This window comes from Aquarana catesbeiana, linkage group LG03, assembly GCF_042186555.1.
Source record: "Aquarana catesbeiana isolate 2022-GZ linkage group LG03, ASM4218655v1, whole genome shotgun sequence".
Taxonomy (NCBI): Eukaryota; Metazoa; Chordata; class Amphibia; order Anura; family Ranidae; genus Aquarana; species Aquarana catesbeiana.
This window is the reverse complement of record NC_133326.1, coordinates 702,711,201-702,731,677: the sequence shown is the minus strand read 5'-3', so window position 1 is coordinate 702,731,677 and position 20,477 is coordinate 702,711,201. Positions and strand designations below refer to the sequence as shown.

At 47.0% G+C, this 20,477-nt stretch overlaps 1 protein-coding gene across 1 annotated transcript in view; it reads right to left on the bottom strand.

Moving 5' to 3' along the window:
- The window catches only part of LOC141133606 (alpha-2,8-sialyltransferase 8E-like), an 88,429-nt gene extending 68,577 nt beyond the window's left edge, over positions 1-19,852 (bottom strand). Inside the window, exons 1-2 of the mRNA XM_073623083.1 lie at positions 19,676-19,852; positions 18,942-19,022 (exon numbers count right to left, since the gene is read on the bottom strand). Of these exons, the coding sequence (XP_073479184.1) occupies positions 18,942-19,022; positions 19,676-19,776 (182 nt within the window). The 5' untranslated portion in view covers positions 19,777-19,852. The remainder of the gene's footprint in view (positions 1-18,941; positions 19,023-19,675) is intronic.
- Between the last annotated feature and the right edge of the window lie 625 nt (positions 19,853-20,477).

Sequence of the window (20,477 nt, the reverse complement as noted above, 5' to 3'; positions counted from 1 at the left end):
GTCAGGGGTGGGTAGTGGGTTCCCCAGGGTTCTGTGCTGGAACTAATCCTGTATAATTTGTTCATAAATGACCTGGAGGATGGGGTAAACAGTTCAATCTCTGTATTTGCAGACGATACTAAGCTAAGCAGGGCAATAACTTCTCCGCAGGATGTGGAAACCTTGCAAAAAGATCTGAACAAATTAATGGGATGGGCAACTACATGGCAAATGAGGTTCAATGTAGAAAAATGTAATATAATGCATTTGGGTGGCAAAAATATGAATGCAATCTATACACTGGGGGAAGAACCTCTGGGGGAATCTAGGATGGAAAAGGACCTGGGGGTCCTAGTAGATGATAGGCTCAGCAATGGCATGCAATGCCAAGCTGCTGCTAACAAAGCAAACAGAATATTGGCATGCATTAAAAAAGGGGATCAACTCCAGAGATAAAACGATAATTATCCCACTCTACAAGACTCTGGTCCGGCCGCACCTAGAGTATGCTGTCCAGTTCTGGGCACCAGTCCTCAGGAAGGATGTACTGGAAATGGAGTACAAAGAAGGGCAACAAAGCTAATAAAGGGTCTGGAGGATCTTAGTTATGAGGAAAGGTTGCGAGCACTGAACTTATTCTCTCTGGAGAAGAGACGCTTGAGAGGGGATATGATTTCAATATACAAATACCGTACTAGTGACCCCACAATAGGAATAAAACTTTTTCGCAGAAGAGAGTTTAACAAGACTCGTGGCCACTCATTAAAATTAGAAGAAAAGAGGTTTAACCTTAAACTACGTAGAGGGTTCTTTACTGTAAGAGCGGCAAGGATGTGTAATTCCCTTGCACAAGCGGTGGTCTCAGCGGGGAGCATTGATAGCTTTAAGAAACTATTAGATAAGCACCTGAATGACCGCAACATACAGGGATATACAATGTAATACTGACATATAAACACACACATAGGTTGGACTTGATGGACTTGTGTCTTTTTTCAACCTCACCTACTATGTAACTACATCATAAATCACCATAGTGAACAAAAAAATCTTCATTTAAATGATAAAAATACATACAAATTGTGAAGTCCATGTATAAATTCCACACGTGAATAACATCATCAGTAAGCATAGAAAAATGTTCCTCTCCACCCGTCTGCAGACACACAACGCACTCACCAGACTTAATTGACCCCTATTACAGGGAGTCAAATTGCGCATATGGGAAAATCAAAGATGTCATACATGAGGTCACAAGAATGAATCCAAACTACTGCGGTCATCCATTCAATATTTATATAGATAGCGTATTCAAACCTCCACCTATTTAAAAAGAAGGTTGTATTGCACTTACATCAAAGAAGACAAGGATCAGCATGTATTGTATAGGAATCGCCGGTTAGCACTCCACCTGCGTTCCAGCTGACCGGAAATGACATATCTCAAACACGTCATTCCCGGTCAGCTGGAACACAGATGGAGCGCTAACCAGCAATTCCTATACAATACATGCTGATCCCTGTCTTCTTTGATGTAACCGCAATACAACCTTCTTTTTTAACCACTTCAATACCAGGCACTTAGACACCTTCCCGCCCAGGCCAATTTTCAGCTTTCAGCGTTGTCGCAATTTGAATGACAATTGCGGTCATGCTACACTGTACTCAAACTATTTTTTTATCATTTTGTTCCCACAAATAGAGCTTTCTTTTGGTGGTATTTGATCACCTCTGCAGTATTTTTTTTTTGTGCAACAAATAAAAAAAGACCGAAAATTTTGAAAAAAAACAAATTTCTTTGTTTCTGTTAAAATTTTTTGTAAATAAGTATGTTTTCTTCTTCAATGACGGGCACTGATACGGCGGCACTGATGGGCACGAATGAGGTGGCGCTGATGAGGTGGCACTGAAAGGTGGCACTGATGGGCACTGATAGTTGGCACTGGTATGCGGCACTGACGGACACTCATAGGTGGCACTGATAGATGGCATGGATGGGCACTGACAGGTGGCACCGATGGACACTGATGGGTGGCACTGATGCCCCTAAGCGTGGCATTGCTGGGCATCACTGCAATATAATGGTGCCAATCAGTGCTCATTTGTGGGCACTGAATGGCACAGATTGGGCACTGACTGGGCACATTGCGCACATGTGGATGGCCATGGGGTACATACCTGGCCATCCACATGTTGCCCCCTTCTCTGGTGGTCCTAGAGGCGATCCCTGGTGGTCCAGTGTGGTCATCTGAAGGCGGGCTGCTCTGATAAACAAACAATCAGCGCAGATACCCCCTGTCAGGAGAGCCGCTGATCGGCTCTCCTCTACTCGCGTCTGTCAGACGCGAGTAAGGAAAAGCCGATCAACGGCTCTTCCTATTGACATCGTGATCAGCCGTGATTGGACACGGCTGATCACGTGGTAAAGAGCCTCCGCCGAAGGCTCTTTACCGAGATCGGTGGAACGGTGTGTCAGACTGACACACCGCTCCACCGATCGCCGCAATGCGTGCCCCTGCGGGCGTGCGGCGGCATGTTATCCTGCTGGACGTCATATGACGCCCAGTCAGGATAACTAAACCACCGCCCGGCCGTCATCTGCTATGGGCCGGGCGGGAAGTGGTTAATAAATGATTCGAAATACTGCACCATGAGAGTGTTCTTTCCTTTCCCTCCCTATATGGCAAAACTGGAGCTTTGAATACACTATCTACATATATATATTGAATGGATGACCGCAGTAGTTTGGATTCATTCTTGTGACCTCATGTATGACATCTTGGATTTTCCCATATGCGTAATTTGACTCCCTGTAATACGGGTCAATTAAGTCTGGTGAGTGCATTGTGTGTCTGCAGATGGGTGGAGAGGAACATTTCCTATGCTCACTGATGTTATTCATGTGTGGGATCTATACATGGACTTCACAATTTGTATAATTTAAATGAAGATTTAGTTGTTTATTCACTATGGTGATTTATGATATGTAATTTATGGTATAAGAGTGATTCATTTTGTTTATTTTTCACGCTATAGGTATTTTTTTACACTTTACAACATGCAGCTCTTTATTGTGGTTTGTTTGTTTTTTGGTTACTGGTTTGAGCAGGTTTTGAACCTCCTGTTCCTATATTTTCTCACATCAATGGGACTGCCTGCACAGAACACCTGTGGATCCCTAGGTGGGTAAACATGGCTCTCCACGGGCATACACTATAGTAGACCCCATATTAAGAGGCCTTGTTAGGAATTTTACAGGAACTTTATAAGTTATGTTGGGTTTAAGTGCTGTAAGATTGGGGTATCAGACTCAAATGGTAGGTGCATTATCAGTGAGTACTCCAGTACAAAACTGTATTTTTAAGGGCCTGGTAGCCCACTTTTATTTAAAAGCACAGAAAAGTTCACAGAGACATCAGTAGCCCTCGCAGGGGGTTCCACCATTACTGTATCTTGCACACTCAATACTTTAGCCTCCAGGCGTACATTCTTGCCATATGGCTGATTCAGGCCTTTAGCTTAGGCCTTAGGTCTGCTCCTCAGACCCAAAAGAGTTTCCTAGAGTGAAGCTCTCTCCTAGCTTACTCCTGCTTACTACTTGCTGCTCTGTCACCAAGTACATCTGCCTCCTGCAGACATGCATACCCTGGCTGCCTCCTGCAGCCTCTGACTCCTCTCAGAGGAATGGGAGTCCACCTGACTCCCATGCACAGACTTCCTGTCTGTTGGGTGGAACCCTGAGTCATAGCCAGGTCACAATTAAATAGCCCAGCACACAGCTGTGCAATCAGCGTGCCTTTCTCTCCAAAATCTGGCGTAAACCAGCAATCTTCCAGGTAGCACAGGGTCCTACTGCCACATATCCTCCCCCCTTGTTTCGAACCGGAGGGAGGAACACATAAACCCGTCACTAAGAATGGGACACCTCTGTGCCAGCCATTAGCTGCGTAGGCCCATTTCTTTTTCCGGTTATGTTTCTACCAGCACTTCACCTTGGCACCTCTGTGCCAACTATTAGCAGCAGGAGTCCTATTCTGCCCAACCTTTTCTCTAAAGGGGCACTCCACCCACATCTTCCGGGTGTGCTTCCACCAGCACTTCTTCCTGAACCGTGGGCTCCCACTAATCTCTCTATCCCCTCCACCTTCTGGCCACGGGATCCTCCTTTTTCCTCCCACAGACCTACTCTCCTAGGACTGTTGGGGACCCACTTCCATGAAATCTGTCAGGGACTGACCCCTCTCACTACCTGATGCAACACTAACCAACAACATCCGTTTATCAGGTTCACTAACCCCTGTGTGGTTACCCTTGGCAACCAAATCTGAGATCAACACCACATACTTCTGTTTAACCTCAATAGCAATGTTCCACAAGGGGTTATTCAACTCAATATTATTATCATCAAGACCTCTTGTCACCTTGTTTGCTAGGACAGTGTCTAGGGAGGGACCATCTACAGGCAAGCAGTTACTCCCTATGGGACATTCCCACAGTTTCACATCGCTCTCTGTTGTCCAACACTCCAATAGCGACTGTCCTACCAATGCACATTTTTCGCCACATTTTTCCACACCAATCTCTTTAACCATTTCTGTGTCCATTGGTACCTCAACCAATACCTCTGAGCTGTCCAACAGTGCTTCTCATACCCTTTTTCATTACAGTTACCAACACTGTCATTTCCTGTCAAAGTGTCTCCGGGTACCTCAAACTGCACCTCCCTGCGAGTGATGGATTAAATTCCCACTACTGCCGCGTCTTTTCCGGGCCCTTCCTTTACATGAGGTCCAGCGGGTGAGACAGTACACGCGCCATGTACCAACCACTGCTCAGCCGCACCTCGGACTGCACCAGCAGGAATGCACCTCATCACACCAGCATACGGAGAGACTTCCACTATGTCTATCATTTCTGATTCCTCTAGCAGTTCCCCTGAGCACCTTCCACACACAATTGCCGCTGGAAGTACTCTCGCAGAGAACTGCGAGACCACTTTCCGCAAAAGTAACCAACATTGCAGTAACCAATTTTTATCAACATTGCCTGTACCACGTGTCTCCACTGATTGGTACTACGCAGTACCAGGTCACCCATCTGCGGTGGATACATGCAGGTGTACAGCGGAAAGATTTTCACCATTTCCAACAACATCTCAGTTATTTCTAGACATGTCACATCTAGACACAGAACTCTAGGGACTTTTCCCTTACTAACGACGTGGAGGGGCTCATTTGCTAAGGCTTAAGAGGCCGAGACACTCAAAGAGACCTCCACCTCAGAGGCAACTGACAAAACTTGTGGCTCCCCATGAGCACTGCAAATCGCATGTGTCACACTCATCCTCTCATTTTCAGCAACACGGAGCCCTTCCAAGTCTTTATCCATTATCCCACCATCCTGACACTCAACATTACTCATCTCTTTTGCTGTGGACAAAACCTCTGCTATGCATGCGCCCTTTTCAGATCCTTCCAACTGGAGAGGGTTAACTTCCGCAAAAGCCAACGCACCTGTGTCTGCTGGCCCTGCAGCCTCTCCATTTGTCACAGCAGCAATAGTGTCCACCTTACTATTACCTTCAGAAATTTCTTTCCACCAGGCTAACATCTTTATGGCGAGACTATCCCAGTCTAACCTGTCTGTGCTCCAGTCATCAGCACTCAGTAGTACTGCTCCCTCTGCCCATGGAGACACAGGTGAACAGAGTGGTTTAGCAGCAGGCATCCTGCACCAGTCATTGTCAACCACATCAGATTGTGATAATACATGCTCCATCATGACTGTAGGATAACAGATGTAATTAACATGCCCTTCTGCCACCACTAAAAACCCTTACCCCAATAATTCAGACCACACCGATATTGGAGTATAAAAGGCCGTAGCAGCCTATTTTATTTAAACAAATATACCTTAGAATATCAACACTATGGATATAAAACATATCCAACATAAAACAGCAAAACAACAACATCTGTTAAACAACCTGTCTAATTTCTCAAGCGTTGGTCTGAGCAATATCTTCATAATCATCAGTGTCCAATAACAAAAACTTACCCTGCGGTCCCATCAAATTTGTCACATAGGCCTCAAGCCGACAAGCTGGCTCAGAGACTACCAATGACCGCAGAGCCCCTTTATCACTTCCCGGTTAACCTCCATTAACCGGGAACCACCATCATGAGCCATATCAACGCTGGCTCCCAAAAAAACTCTTACTTTTTGCCATCTTTTTTCTCTTGCCCAGACCAACGCCCGCCACAGCACACGAGAATAAAACCTTATTCTTGTGTGCCCCTCCACACCCGAAGTGCTCGCTGTATGCCCTCTTGTAAACCTAAGGCCCACAAGTCTATACCCACTTCGTTCAAGTGAACCCCATCAGACCTTAAATACCTCCAGGTTTCAAACTCAAGTTCAAGGTGTCTCACCGTTAAACCACCATTATTAATCACAAACTTGCTCACTTCTCTGTTTATTTTTCTCCGTGCCCTGTTCACACCTTCTACCGACCTAGCCATCCTCCATGATGTCTGCGCCACCATGTCGGACCAGACAATCACCATCTGAGGAAAAGCTTCCTTCAACTGCCAAACGTCCTACTTTATGTCCCGTTTAATGTCTACCATGGCCCTAACGCACAAGTCATTGCCGCCTAAATGAATAACTAATACGTCCGGCGGCCTATCTCGTTGTGCATACCGATGAACCTCAGCAACCAACCTTCCCCACAACATGCCGGGGAACCCCAACCACTTGATACATGCCTCCCGTTTGCTGAAACCCAATTGCCTACCCTCAAAAACGTGCATCACCTCTCCGTGCCCCCCAGGACACGTAAGAATGGCCCATGATCCAGACCATCCTCAGCAACGAATCTGAAACAGAAGAAAAGAAAAACAACCGAACAATAAAAAACTCCTATATTCCCCCTTCTTTACCACATCCCCATCACAGTGATCCCATAACCGAGATCCCATAACCGAGATCCCATAACAGAGATCCCATAACAGAGATCCCATAACAGAGATCCCATAACAGAGATCCCATAACAGAGATCCCATAACAGAGATCCCATAACAGAGATCCCATAACAGAGATCCCATAACAGAGATCCCATAACAGAGATCCCATAACAGAGATCCCATAACAGAGATCCCATAACAGAGATCCCATAACAGAGATCCCAGAACAGAGATCCCAGAACAGAGATCCCAGAACAGTGATCCCATAACAGAGATACAATAACAGAGATACAATAACAGAGATACCATAACAGTGATCCCATAACAGAGATCCCATAACGGTGCATGCATACCGTTTCTGACTGCTTCCGTAGCTGCTCCTATCCTAAACGAATAGGACGAGAAATCATTCTCATCCAGGCCCAAACCCCGTATGCATTTTGTAAAGACTGCCGCAAATTGAAATCTAGATAAAAAATTCACCACTTAAATGTACCAAAAAAGGGGCCCGGTCGTTCTGAACGAACTTTTAAAAAATTCCCGAACTGCTTCTACCGGGCATAATTGTGATCCCTTCACTGGGTAAACTTGCACCAGTCTTTAGAGTACGCTGCCCATGTAGACCCACTCACCGACTTCCTTATCCATCCCGCGATGAGGCCAATGTTATCCCCCACAGCCATTCGGAACAAGGTACTCCTTGCTGCTCCGCCTCCGGCGCCAACTCCCGAAACCTGTCCCACTGAAAGTGATACAACGCATCAGCTATCACATTTTCCACCCCTGGTAAGTGTACCGCATGAATGAAAACATTCAACTGCAGACAGCGCAATACTAAGTGTTGCAATAACCTGATCACTGGCATGGATGATGCCGTAATCCCATTGATAACTTGCACCACCCCCAAATTGTCCCCATGGAAACGCACCTTCAGATCCCTGAATGATGTTCCCCACAGCTCCACTGCCAGCACTACCGGAAACAACTCCAGCAGCACCAGATTCTTCGTGAATCCTGCCTCCACCCATGCTTGGAGCCATGGTCCTGCACTCCATTGTCCCTGAAAAAAAAAAATGCCCCAAAACCTGTGGAACCTGCGGCATCCGTGAATAGTTCCAGGTCAAATTTGCTGACTGGACCAGATATCCACAGTGCCCTACCGTTAAAAGCTTCCAAAACATATACCACACTCTCAAATCTGCCCTGTGCGTTTCTCTTAATCGCACGAAATGTCACGGTGATTCTATTCCACTCGTGCTAGACGCAAGCCTGCGACTAAACACCCTCCCCATCGGTAATATGCGGCGTGCAAACTTCAGCTTGCCCAATACTGACTGTAGTGTCCTTAACTGCACTTTCTTTAAACCCAAAAGCCCTGCAATTTCTCTCTTCAGATCTTCCCGCTTATCGTCCGGCAGCCTCCATTCCATTGCGTCCGAATCTATGACAATGCCCAAAAAACTGGATGACCGTTCACGGTCCCTCCGTCTTATCAGCAGCCAATGGAATGCCAAATCTATCTGCGATGTGCTCCAGCGTGGCTAACAGCACCACACAAATCCTGGAGGCCGCCGGACCTATACAAAGAAAAATCTTCTGGGTGTTGAATAACAGAATTCACCCCCGACACATCCCGCACAACCCATTCCACGAAGAAGCTAAAGTGTTCAAATATTGCGCACGATATTGAGCAGCCCATGGGTAAGCAATTGTCCACGTAGAATTCATTGTTCCAATGACAACCTAGTAGCCTAAAACTATCCTGGTGCACCGGCAGTAGTCTGAAAGCAGATTCCACATCCGCTTTCGCCATCAGGGCCCCCTAACCGTAACGACGGCCCCATCCCACTGCCGCGTCGAATGAAGTATAGGTCACGGAGCACGCCCCCTGATCTATAGCATCGTTCACTGACCCCCCTTTTTGGGAAAGATAGGTGATGAATTAGCCTAAATTTACCTGGTTCCTTTTTTTTTTTTTTTTTTGGTACCACTCCCAGCGGCGAGACCACCAGATCGTCAAACGGCGCCGCTGGAAATGGGCCACCCATCCGCCCCAATGCAACTTCCTTCCTTAGCTTCTCCAAAACACATCCGGATATTGCATTGCTGACCGCAAATTGCGTGGAACCGGTGGAATTACCGTCAACTCGCATGGGATCTTAAAGCCAACCGAAAAAACCTACCTCCAACAATTGAGCTGCTGCCCTGTCCGGATACCTACCTAGAAACGGTCGCATCCTTTCCACCTTCACTGGGGTCCTCCCTTTTGTTTGCAGTCTCTCCTGTACGTGCATTTTCCCTGCTTGGAACCTCTGGACCCGGGGTGAGATCCCCCCGCCCTGAACACTCGTGTTTTTCCTTACATGCGACTCCAACCTGCATGTCCCGGTGTTGTATAGCCAACAAACCCCTTTTCTATTTCCGACCGAATGTCCCTGGGACGAAGGTCCACCGCCCCCCCCCTGAAAAAACTGATTGGGGGCCCTCACCGTCGTCATCAATTTCATCCAGAGGCTGATGTCCTTGTGATCCCAACGCAGAGCCGGCCTGACCACCCTCCGTTGTCAGAATTGTTCGTCATACCTCAACCATGCTGTTCCCCCACAAACTCTGTACGCCTCACCAAATAGCATCTTGATAACAAAACAGTGCCGAACAATGCTCGGGTTGTTTTTCCCCTATCACACTTGCCATAATCGCAAACGCTTGCAACCAGTTAGCAAACGTTCTAGGGATCAAACGATATCTCCTCTTCTCCTCATCCTCCTTCTTAGAGCCATGTGGCTTAACTCTATCAAGATTAAATTTTTTCAATGGTAGCAGTGAAAAAATTTCCACATACTCACCTTTCCACAGTTTTTCATGCACTACTTGTTTTAAGTGCGACCCTAACGGTCCCTCATAGCAAACATAGACCTCGCCTTTTGCCGCGTCAGCCAACCTTGTTATGTCCTGCCTGCCAGCTGCCTCCGCTGATTTTTCCGTCCCTTCCGCGGCCCCCACTCCCTGTCACCGCTGGGCTGGGCAATGCGACTGCGGCCTGCACCACCGGCCCTCCACTTTTTTCTGCTCCACCTGCAACCCCCGTCGGAACCCATGCCGCCGCCGGGCCCGTGCGACCCTTTTCTGCCGCTTCAAAACGCTGTAAGAGCTCATTTATGCCTGCCAAGAAAACCCCCTAAGCCAGAGGCCCCCCGTTTGTGTCATTCACTCTGCCAGCTTCACTCACACCTGCAACCCCCAGCCCCCCACTACTCGGCAGACCTGCAACAGAAATCATGACATTAGACTCACCAGGCTGCACAGGCGTAGCCTCATCAGCCGGACTTCTGTTCTCCACCGCTGTTGTCCTCCTGGAGGGGGGGGGGGCCGCCTCTTCCTCTGACCCGGACCGCTCATCCTCCCCAATGCACTCTCCTTCTTCCTCCTCAGCCGATGAATGCCCACCCGGCCTGGACACCAAGGTTGCCGTGGAAACCGCGGCCGTACACCCCCGCCTCCCCGTATCCCATCTGCCTGTCGTTTTTTGCTGTACCTTGCCCGGACCGGTGTTGGGAACCACAGTCCTGCCGTCAGGTACTATCGCTGCTCTACCCGGCCGTCCTCTCTCGCTTCTACTGCGACCCCCTGCCGTGGAACCAGAAGGCCCAGGGATCTCTCCTTGTGCACCGCTGCGCACATCCGACTCCCTGACTCTGGGGGCGGGGCTAACGCTTCTCTCCACTCTGGCTGTACTAGGCCGCTGCGCCGCTCCCGCTACATCCCGCTGACCGCCATTCGGTCCACCTTCGGTTCTCCCCCGTCCCTACCGTTCGCTTGCCACTCTATTTGGCGGCGGGCCCGCTGAGGGACCGGAGTTAGTCCCAGGCTGCCGCTGTTCATGGGAAAAAAAACTCCTCTGGGGGCCGCGACCGCCGAGTCCTAGTGTCGCTCGTTACCCCCCTGCTAGATGCAGGCTCTGTTCCCCTCACTGCTTCCTCTAAGGTGTCCTGGAGCCAGGCTGCCCCTCTCACCATTGCTTCTACTCTCATCTGCTCCATCAGGCGCTCCAGGTCAGCCATGCTGCTCTTCAGGGAACTTTCTTCAGGAAAACTGTTACTCCCCCCAGGGCGGGATGAACTTATAAAGACCCTCCTAGTGCCTCCCCCTCGGTTAACTAATATACACTCCCCCTCTGTGTTAACTCCACTGCTGCCACAGTCATGTACTCCCTCCACCTATGCATTACATGCTGTGTTCCGGTCCTTTCTTTTCAGCTGTTTTCCCATTGTTTTCCACCTGAGCAGTATCAGAGCTGTCCTGGAGCCCCGCCGACTCCGACACAGGGAGTCCTCGTGAGATTTCCAGGGACAACTCTGCTGGACTACCTGTGGTTACCATGGGAGACACCAAATCATCAAAATTGTCAATACTACACTTTTCAACATCATTATCCACCTTCCTGCCTTGTATAGGCTGCGTTAGCACATTAGCAGTTTGAGATTGTAGGATATTTAGTACATTGCTTTTCACCTCATGTGAAACACACTTGTCAGTCGGTGCGGCGACACAGTTGTCCTGGGAAACTCTGAGCTCAGACACCATGAGCTCCTGGGCGGTCTCCAGGGACACCTCTGCTACACCTGCCATGGTTGCTAGGGGCAACGGCACATTTCTCAGTGGTCACCCCTGACATTTCTGGATGCAATATCACATTTTTAATCGCATTAGCAAGCAACATATCTTCATTTTTACCACGTGTCTTCCTGCTAAACAATACACTGCCTGAAGACAAGTCCTTACCAGTCCTCAAGCTTGCTGCAGGTTCAGCTTCAAACTGGGCTTTGTTACTACACAGGGTATTCACTTGCAAGTCTCTGAAAGCAATTTTTCTCACTGGACTTATCCCCACTTCACAGGGAATAGTCCCATAACCAGTCTCTCCCACATTTGTAACAGTCTTACCATTCCAGTTGACAGGTGTGGAAAGCTTCAATTGAGGGCGTTGTCCCTTCTTTGCTGTGCTCTCACAAGCTAATGCCTCCACATGGACACAGGGCAACATTGCATCCTTCTTGGATTTTCCAACATCCCCTGCAGGCTAAACAGGTTTCCTGTTGCCAGGGGTAACAGCAGACTTACACACATGGTCATACCCCTTGCACAATGCTGGATACTGTGCCCTCTTCTCTGGGCTGACCACTTCACACAAGCAGCCATAACTTGAAACCACTGATTTCTTGTGTTCTCCATCACCCCCTGCAGGCTGAACAAAATTTCCTTCACAGTTGCCAGGGGTGACAACAAACACTTTTGCACAAACCTCTTCATTTAGAATTTGAGCCACATCTCTGCTGTAGCTCCTCCTTTCTGCAAACAGACTTTCTCCGGTTGCCATGGGAGACCACTTTCTCCCTGTTGATCTTTTCCAGCGCTCTCTAGATTGGATTGCTCCTAGGAAATTGTCGTAGTCATCTCGGTTATGATACATCCCGCGGTACACCTCTTCTCTCTCCTCCATCAAAAAAGGTTGCACCAACTCAACCCAGCGACTTTTAGGCCATCCTCTGTACGAAGCAATCATTGCAAAATCATCCAAAAAGTCTATAACATGTTCAGAAGGCAGCATAGGCCGTATGAAGTCAGCTGTATGGATTTCTGCTTTGTTGCCATGGACAACCACACCTATCTGCTCACTCTTTGCACTAAAGGACGGCTTGCTTTCCTTTTTCCTTTGCTCCAATGCGGCCAAATGCATCTTGCACCAGTCTGGGGCTTGTTCTGTCGGTAACAAACCCTCCAGCCACAAGGTTCTTTCTCTCATCTCAGCAAACATTGTTTCCTTTTTGCGCTTTGACCGCCCCATCTCTGCAGTCAGGCACACAGCGCTTTTTAACACAGTTCCTTTTAACACAGGAAAATTTTGCGTACTGTCTCTTTAAGACTTGCAAACAGCATACTTTCACATGCAGACTCCACTGGTTCACATGAGCTGCTCCTCACAGCATTGCTGCAAAACACAGTTTCTTGCTACTCACTGTTTTTGGTATGCAAGGATCTGGAACTCTTCCAAATCTGCCCAGAGCAATATCTCCACCACGTGTAAGATTGGGGTATCAGACTCAAATGGTAGGTGCATTATCAGTGAGTACTCCAGTACAAAACTGTATTTTTAAGGGCCTGGTAGCCCACTTTTATTTAAAAGCACAGAAAAGTTCACAGAGACATCAGTAGCCCTCGCAGGGGGTTCCACCATTACTGTATCTTGCACACTCAATACTTTAGCCTTCTAGCGTACATTCTTGCCATATGGCTGATTCCGACCTTTAGCCTAGGCCTTAGGTCTGCTCCTCAGACCCAAAAGAGTTTCCTAGAGTGAAGCTCTCTCCTAGCTTACTCCTGCTGCTTTCTACTTGCTGCTCTGTCACCAAGTACGTCTGCCTCCTGCAGACATGCATACCCTGGCTGCCTCCTGCAGCCTCTGACTTCTCTGAGGAATGGGAGTCCACCTGACTCCCATGCACAGACTTCCTGTCTGTTGGGTGGAACCCTGAGCCATAGCCAGGTCACAATTAAATAGCCCAGCACACAGCTGTGCAATCAGCGTGCCTTTCTCTCCAAAATCTGGCGTAAACCAGCAATCTTCCAGGTAGCACAGGGTCCTACTGCCACAGTGTGCTAATAAAGATTTTAGTGTATTTTTTGTGAAAACTGTGATTTCATAAACATTGGCACAACTTTTGCAGGGTCTAAGAAACAAACTATTGCGGGAATTGCACTAGAGGTCAGTTTTACCTGGGGGAAATTATACTGGAGGACATACTGAACTAGGGGGAGATTATACTGGGAGACAGATTGACCTGGGGGGATTATACTGGGGGACAGACTGACCTGGGTGGATTATACTGGGAGACAGATTGATCTGGGGGGGGGATTGTTCTGTCATATTGATTTGGGGGGGGGCTGTCAGTCTGTCCCCCAGTACAATCTCCCCAAGGTTAGTCTAACTTACCTGGAAGAATTGTACTGGGGGACAGACTGACCTTTGGGGAATTATACTGAGGGAAAAATTGACCTGGGGGAGAATATACTGGGAGACAGATTGACCTGGGGGGGGGGATTATACTGGGGGACACATTGACCTGGGAGGATTATACTGGGGGACAGACTGACCCGGCGGGGGGGGGGGTATATTGGGGGACAAGCTGACCTGGAGGGAAGAATTATACTGGGGGACAGACTTATTATACCAGTAGACAGATTGACCTGGGGGTGGATTATACTGGGGTACAGATGGACCTTGGGGTGGGATTGTACTGTCATATTGACCTTGGGGAGGAGACTGTCAGTTTGTCCCCCCCTTACAAGCCCCCCTAGGTCAGTCTGACTTATCCAGGAGAATTTTATTGAGGATCAGAATGACCTTGGGGGAATTATACTGGGGGACAGATTGATCTGGGGGAGGGGGGTAAGATTATACTGGGGAGGAGAATGACCTGGAGGGGAGGATTATACTGGGGGCAGACTGACCTTAGGGGGGATTATACTGTAGGACATATGTACTTTGGGGGAATCATACTAGGGGAAAATTTAACCTGGGGGAGAATACAGTTGGGATGGAAAGTATTCAGACCCCCTAAAATTTTTCACTCTTTGTTATATTGCAGCCATTTGCTAAATTCATTTAAGTTCATTTTTTTCCTCATTAATGTACACAAAGCACCCCATATTGACAGAAAAACACAGAATTGTTGACATTTTTGCAGATTTATTAAAAAAGAAAAACTGAAATATCACATGGTCCTAACTATTCAGACCCTTTGCAGTGACACTCATATATTTAACTCAGGTGCTGTCCATTTCTTCTGTTCATCCTTGAGATGGTTCTACACCTTCATTTGAGTCCAGCTGTGTTTGATTATACTGATTGGACTTGATTAGAAAAGCCACAAACCTGTCTATATAAGACCTTACAGCTCACAGTGCATGTCAGAGCAAATGAGAATCATGAGGTCAAAGGAACTGCCTGAAGAGCTCAGAGACAGAATTGTGGCAAGGCACAGATCTGGCCAAGGTTACTAAAAAATTTCCGCTGCACTTAAGGTTCTTAAGAGCACAGTGGCCTCCATAATCCTTAAATGGAAGCTGTTTGGGACCACCAGAACCCTTCCTAGAGCTGGCAGTCCGGCAAAACTGAGATATCGGGGGAGAAGAGTCTTGGTGAGAGAGGTAAAGAAAAGCCCAAAGATCACTGTGGCTGAGCTCCAGAGATGCAGTCGGGAGATGGGAGAATGTTGTAGAAAGTCAACCATCACTGCAGCCCTCCACCAGTCGGGGTTTTATGGCAGAATGGCCCGACGGAAGCCTCTCCTCAGTGCAAGACACATGAAAGCCTGCATGGAGTTTGCTAAAAAACACCTGAAGGACTCCAAGATGGTGAGAAATAAGATTCTCTGGTCTGATGAGACCAAGATAGAACTTTTTGGCCTTAATTCTAAGCAGTATGTGTGGAGAAAACCAGGCACTGCTCATCACCTGTCCAATACAGTCCCAACAGTGAAGCATGGTGGTGGCAGCATCATGCTGTGGGGGTGTTTTTCAGCTGCAGGGACAGGATGACTGGTTGCAATCGAGGGAAAGATGAATGCGGCCAAGTACAGGGATATCCTTGATGAAAACCTTCTCCAGAGTGCTGAGGACCTCAGACTGGGCAGAAGGTTTACCTTCCAACAAGACAATGACCCTAAGCACACAGCTAAAATAACGAAGGAGTGGCTTCACAACAACTCCGTGACTATTCTTGAATGGCCCAGCCAGAGCCCTGACTTAAACCCAATTGAGCATCTCTGGAGAGACCTAAAAATGGCTGTCCACCAACGTTTACCATCCAACCTGACAGAACTGGAGAGGATCTGCAAGGAGGAATGGCAGAGGATCCCCAAATCCAGGTTTGAAAAACTTGTTGCATCTTTCCCAAAAAGACTCATGGCTGTGTTAGATCAAAAGGGTGCTTCTACTAAATACTGAGCAAAGGGTCTAAATACTTAGGACCATGTGATATTTCAGTTTTTCTTTTTTAATAAATCTGCAAAAATGTCAACAATTCTGTGTTTTTCTGTCAATATGGGGTGCTGTGTGTACATTAATGAGGAAAAAAATGAACTGAAATGATTTTAACAAATGGCTGCAATATAACAAAGAGTGAAAAATTTAAGGGGGTCTGAATACTTTCCGTCCCCACTGTATACTGGGAGACAGATTGACCTGGGGGGATTATACTGGGGGATACATTGACCTGGGGGGATTATACTGGATTATACTGGGGGACAGACTGACCTGGAGGGAGATTATAGTGGGGTACAGACTGAACCGGGGGGGGGGGGTCGGTTATATTGGAGGACAAGTTGACCTAGGGGGGAAGAATTATTCTGGGGACAGACAGACTACTAATAGACAGATTGACCTGGGGGTGGATTATACTGGGATACAGATTGACCTTGGGGTGGGATTGTACTGCCATATTGACCTTGGGGGGGGAAGACTGTCAGTCCTGTACAATCCCCCCTAGGTCAGTCTGACTTACCTGGGATAATTGTATTGGGGGACAGACTGACCTTGGGGAAATTATATTGGGGACAGATTGACCTGGGGAGAGGGGGTAAAATTATACTGGAGGACAGATTGATCTGGAGGGGGAAAGGATTATCCTGAGGGAAGGACTGACCTGAGGGATTGTTTTATTTTACTACGCCCCTTAAGCCCCTCCCAATGTGTAACGCAATTGGCCACACCCACTGTTTGTCCTGGTGTGCATAGCAGGCTGCATTACTCTTCTATTTTGTGTGCCCCAGGTCTTTTACAATCCTAGCAACACCCCTGGCAAAATGAAAACCAAGCCCACTCTTCACCATGGTATGCTAAGCACACCAATTTTTTTTTTTAAACAATGTTGCCCAACATATGATCTTGCACACAGGCCCACTGATTTCATAACACATCCCAGTCAATACCAGATGCCCATCTAGGACAAGGATAGAGAATGAAGGCAAAGGAATCTCTGCATTTGGGGTGCCGTTAACAATGTATTGGCACAGATCACAAAGGCAGTGCGTTTTGAATGTGGTGCAGGAAGAGTTCATGGAGTGTACCTTTCTGGCACCATGTTCTTGTGTGACCCGGCCCTCAAAGATAATAACGGTAGAAATATAGTTACTGTATATGATGTTCGCCTTCCGCTGAAGGGGCTAGATGTCTGGCTTTCAGACAAACACCGGAACAAGCAAAGTTCAGTCCAGACATAAGCATGAGGTCATCCCTACTCTCCACCAAATTTTATTTTTAAAAACTTTTTTTGCCATTTGCTTGAAAATCCCTTGCCTGTTATATTAGAAAATGGCCTAGAAAAAAAAATATTTTTAACTCAGCCCGTTGACTTCAGTGGGATTTGGACTCAGCACCCAGACTTTCGGTAAAGTTCTCTGAACCTTCCTCAAACCAAACCTGTTCAGTGCATTCCTACTCCCTATATAATGTCTCAGTTCCTCTAGCTTGTATTTGCACTGACAATTAGGGATGGGCCGAACACCCCCCCCCGGTTCGGTTCGCACCAGAACATACCGAACAGGCAAAAAGTTCTGCACACGGCACACACCAGGGGCGCACACACATGCCGACGACGCGCATGCGGCGGGCACGCGGCGTGCGCGCATACGCACACTCACGCACGCCAGTATTCAAAAATGCACGCCAAAAACGGTCATCTGTAACCTCAGACACAGGCTTAAGGCTTACCAGCAGTTTCAAAGGGAAATACATATATATATATATATATATATATATATATATATATATATATATATATATATATATTATAAATCCCAAAGGGAGTACTCACCATCTCAAGCAGCAGGGCCTGTCTTACCAGGCCCAATTTTCCCTATCACGGCGGCTAGCGTCTCTAAGGACCTTCAGGGACCGGGTCCCCCATATATTGGACCTGTAAAGCACCCTTTCTGGTTTACCTTGGGCAAGATTGACCAGGAATACCAACTTAACAAGGGTCCAGCGCCTATATAGGACACATTACAAGCAATACCTCGTTCTTGAACCAAGGTTCGTGTACCATCCACTTTAGCTTTGTTATGCCATCCGAATGGATCCGATTATAACGTCCTCAGTGGGACATTTTTTGAAGAAATTTGAAGAGCTTCAGCAGCCATGACCATCACCTTCAAGACACTGGCGAAAAAACGGAGGTACTTCCAGTATAGGAGGGGTTATATGGGAGGAACCGTCTTACTTGCCAGTGTCCAATCACCTAAAGGTAAGCGTATAACCCACATAGTCATTATTATGGTGCTCTGTGTCCCGTGATGTACAATAAAGAAAGTGCTCATTTTAAAGGCTTATATGCAAGTTATTGTCATAAAAAATGTTTGAGGACCTGGGTCCTGCCCCAGGGGACATGTATCAATGCAAATTTTTTTTTTAAAAACTGCAGTTTTTTCGGGAGCAGTGATTTTTTTAATGCTTAAAGTGAAACAATAAAAATGAAATATATTCCTTTAAATATCGTGCCTGTGGGGTGTCTATAGTATGCATGTAAAGTGGCGCAGTTTTCCTGTGTCCCCCCAAAGCACCTTGTCCCCATGTTGATTAGGACAAGGGCCTCACCTCACAACCCTTGCCCGGTGGTTGTGGGGGTCTGCGGGTGGGGGGCTTATCGGAATCTGGAAGCCCCCTTTAACAAGGGGACCCCCAGATCCTGGCCTCCCCCCATGTGAAATGGTAATGGGTACATTGTACCCTTACCATTTCACAAAAAAAGCATTGCTCAGAAACATACATTGGAGATGGTGTGATCATGGTTCAGTAAAGTTCAAATCCTGCTAAAAATAATCACACATTACTGTATAGTAAGAGTATCCCCTGACCATGTTTTCAGCTCTGTACAACCTTATCAATTTCTAATTTACACTTTACTACAGTATATGACAAGTATAATACATATATTACTTACATTTTCATTACAGAATTCAATATTAGAGACTTTAGATGGGAACATTCTTCTGGTGGCAGAATAGGTTTTGGTTTGTTTGACCTTTAATAAGGAGTATTAAAAACGTGTTAATAAAATGAAGTTCTCCATTCCTTTCTCTCCTCTTTGCACATCTCCTCTCCGCTCTTTCTCCTCTCCTTCTCTCTCTCTCTCCTTCCTTTTATTTTGTCCTCAACCATCCTCTCACCCTCCACCTTTCCATTCTTCTCTCCTCTCCTCTCCTCTCACCTCTCCTGTTAATTAACACTCTGCTTTTGCACTTCTCACTTTCCTTTCTCCTCTACTCTTCTTTCCTCTCTCCACTGTTCCCCCCCGTCCTCCCTTTGACTCTTATCCTTTGTATTCTTACTTCTCTCCTCTTCTCTCCCCTCTCCTCCCTCTTTCTTCTCTCATGTCTTTTCCACACTTCTCCTCCTCTTTCCACTCTTCCATACTTTCTTTCTTCTCTTGTCTCCTTTGTTCTTCCTTTTCCTTTCTACTCTCCTTGCCTCTTCTGCCTTCTTCCCTTTTGTCCTCTTCTCTTATCTCCCCAATCCTTCCCTCACCTTTTTTCTCTTCTCTTGTCTTATTGTATCGCTTCTATCCACTTCTCTTCTCACCTTTCCACCCTTCCTTCTATTCTTCCTTCCTTCAATTCTTCATTCGTTCCCCTCTTATTTCCTCCCATCCTCAGCATTGTAACTGCAGAGACTAACCGGTGGTGTCCAGCTCCATGCTGGGTCTGAAGATTCTGGTACAAGAGGTAACATGCCATCCCGGTGCTCAGGATGAGGAGGACCTTCCAGTGTCTCGCCATTATAGGATATAAGACAATGGTAATAGAGTAGCAGGTTGGGATCCCGAAGGAGTGACTTCCCTGTAGAGATGATAGTGACTTTAGAGCCTAGAAGGTGTGTCAGCTCTCCTGTCACTAGCGATCATATGACATCCTCTGTTAACTGTGTCAGTATTTCTCTCACCTTGTTAACTCTGAATATTCCAGATAAGAAAGTCCTTCAGGTTTCAGGGTTGTCTTATGAAAATCCACAAAATTCCAGGGAGGAAAATATTGTTCAAAATTCCAACTTTAATATACAAGTCTTCCTCTTACCTGGATCCTTCATACATCACCGCCCTAGTTTTCACATACCATTCTGACAATATATATCTCTATACAGCTTATTATGCCACGTACACACGAGCGGTTTTGCCGTCGGAATAAACTCCGAAGGTTTCTCCGACGAAATTCTGACGAAATTCCATTCAAACGGTCTTGCCTACACACGGTCAAACCAAAGTCCGACCAAAGTCCGACCGTCAACAACACAGTGACATAGAACACTTACAACGGGACTAGAAAAAGGAAGTTCAATAGCCAGTAGCCAATAGCTTCCGTCTCGTACTTCAGAGCATGCGTCATTTTTGGTCCGTTGGAACAGCATACAGACGATCGGTTTTCCCGTTAGGAGTTGGTTCCATCAGAAATATTTAGAACATGTTCCATTTCTAGGTCCCTCA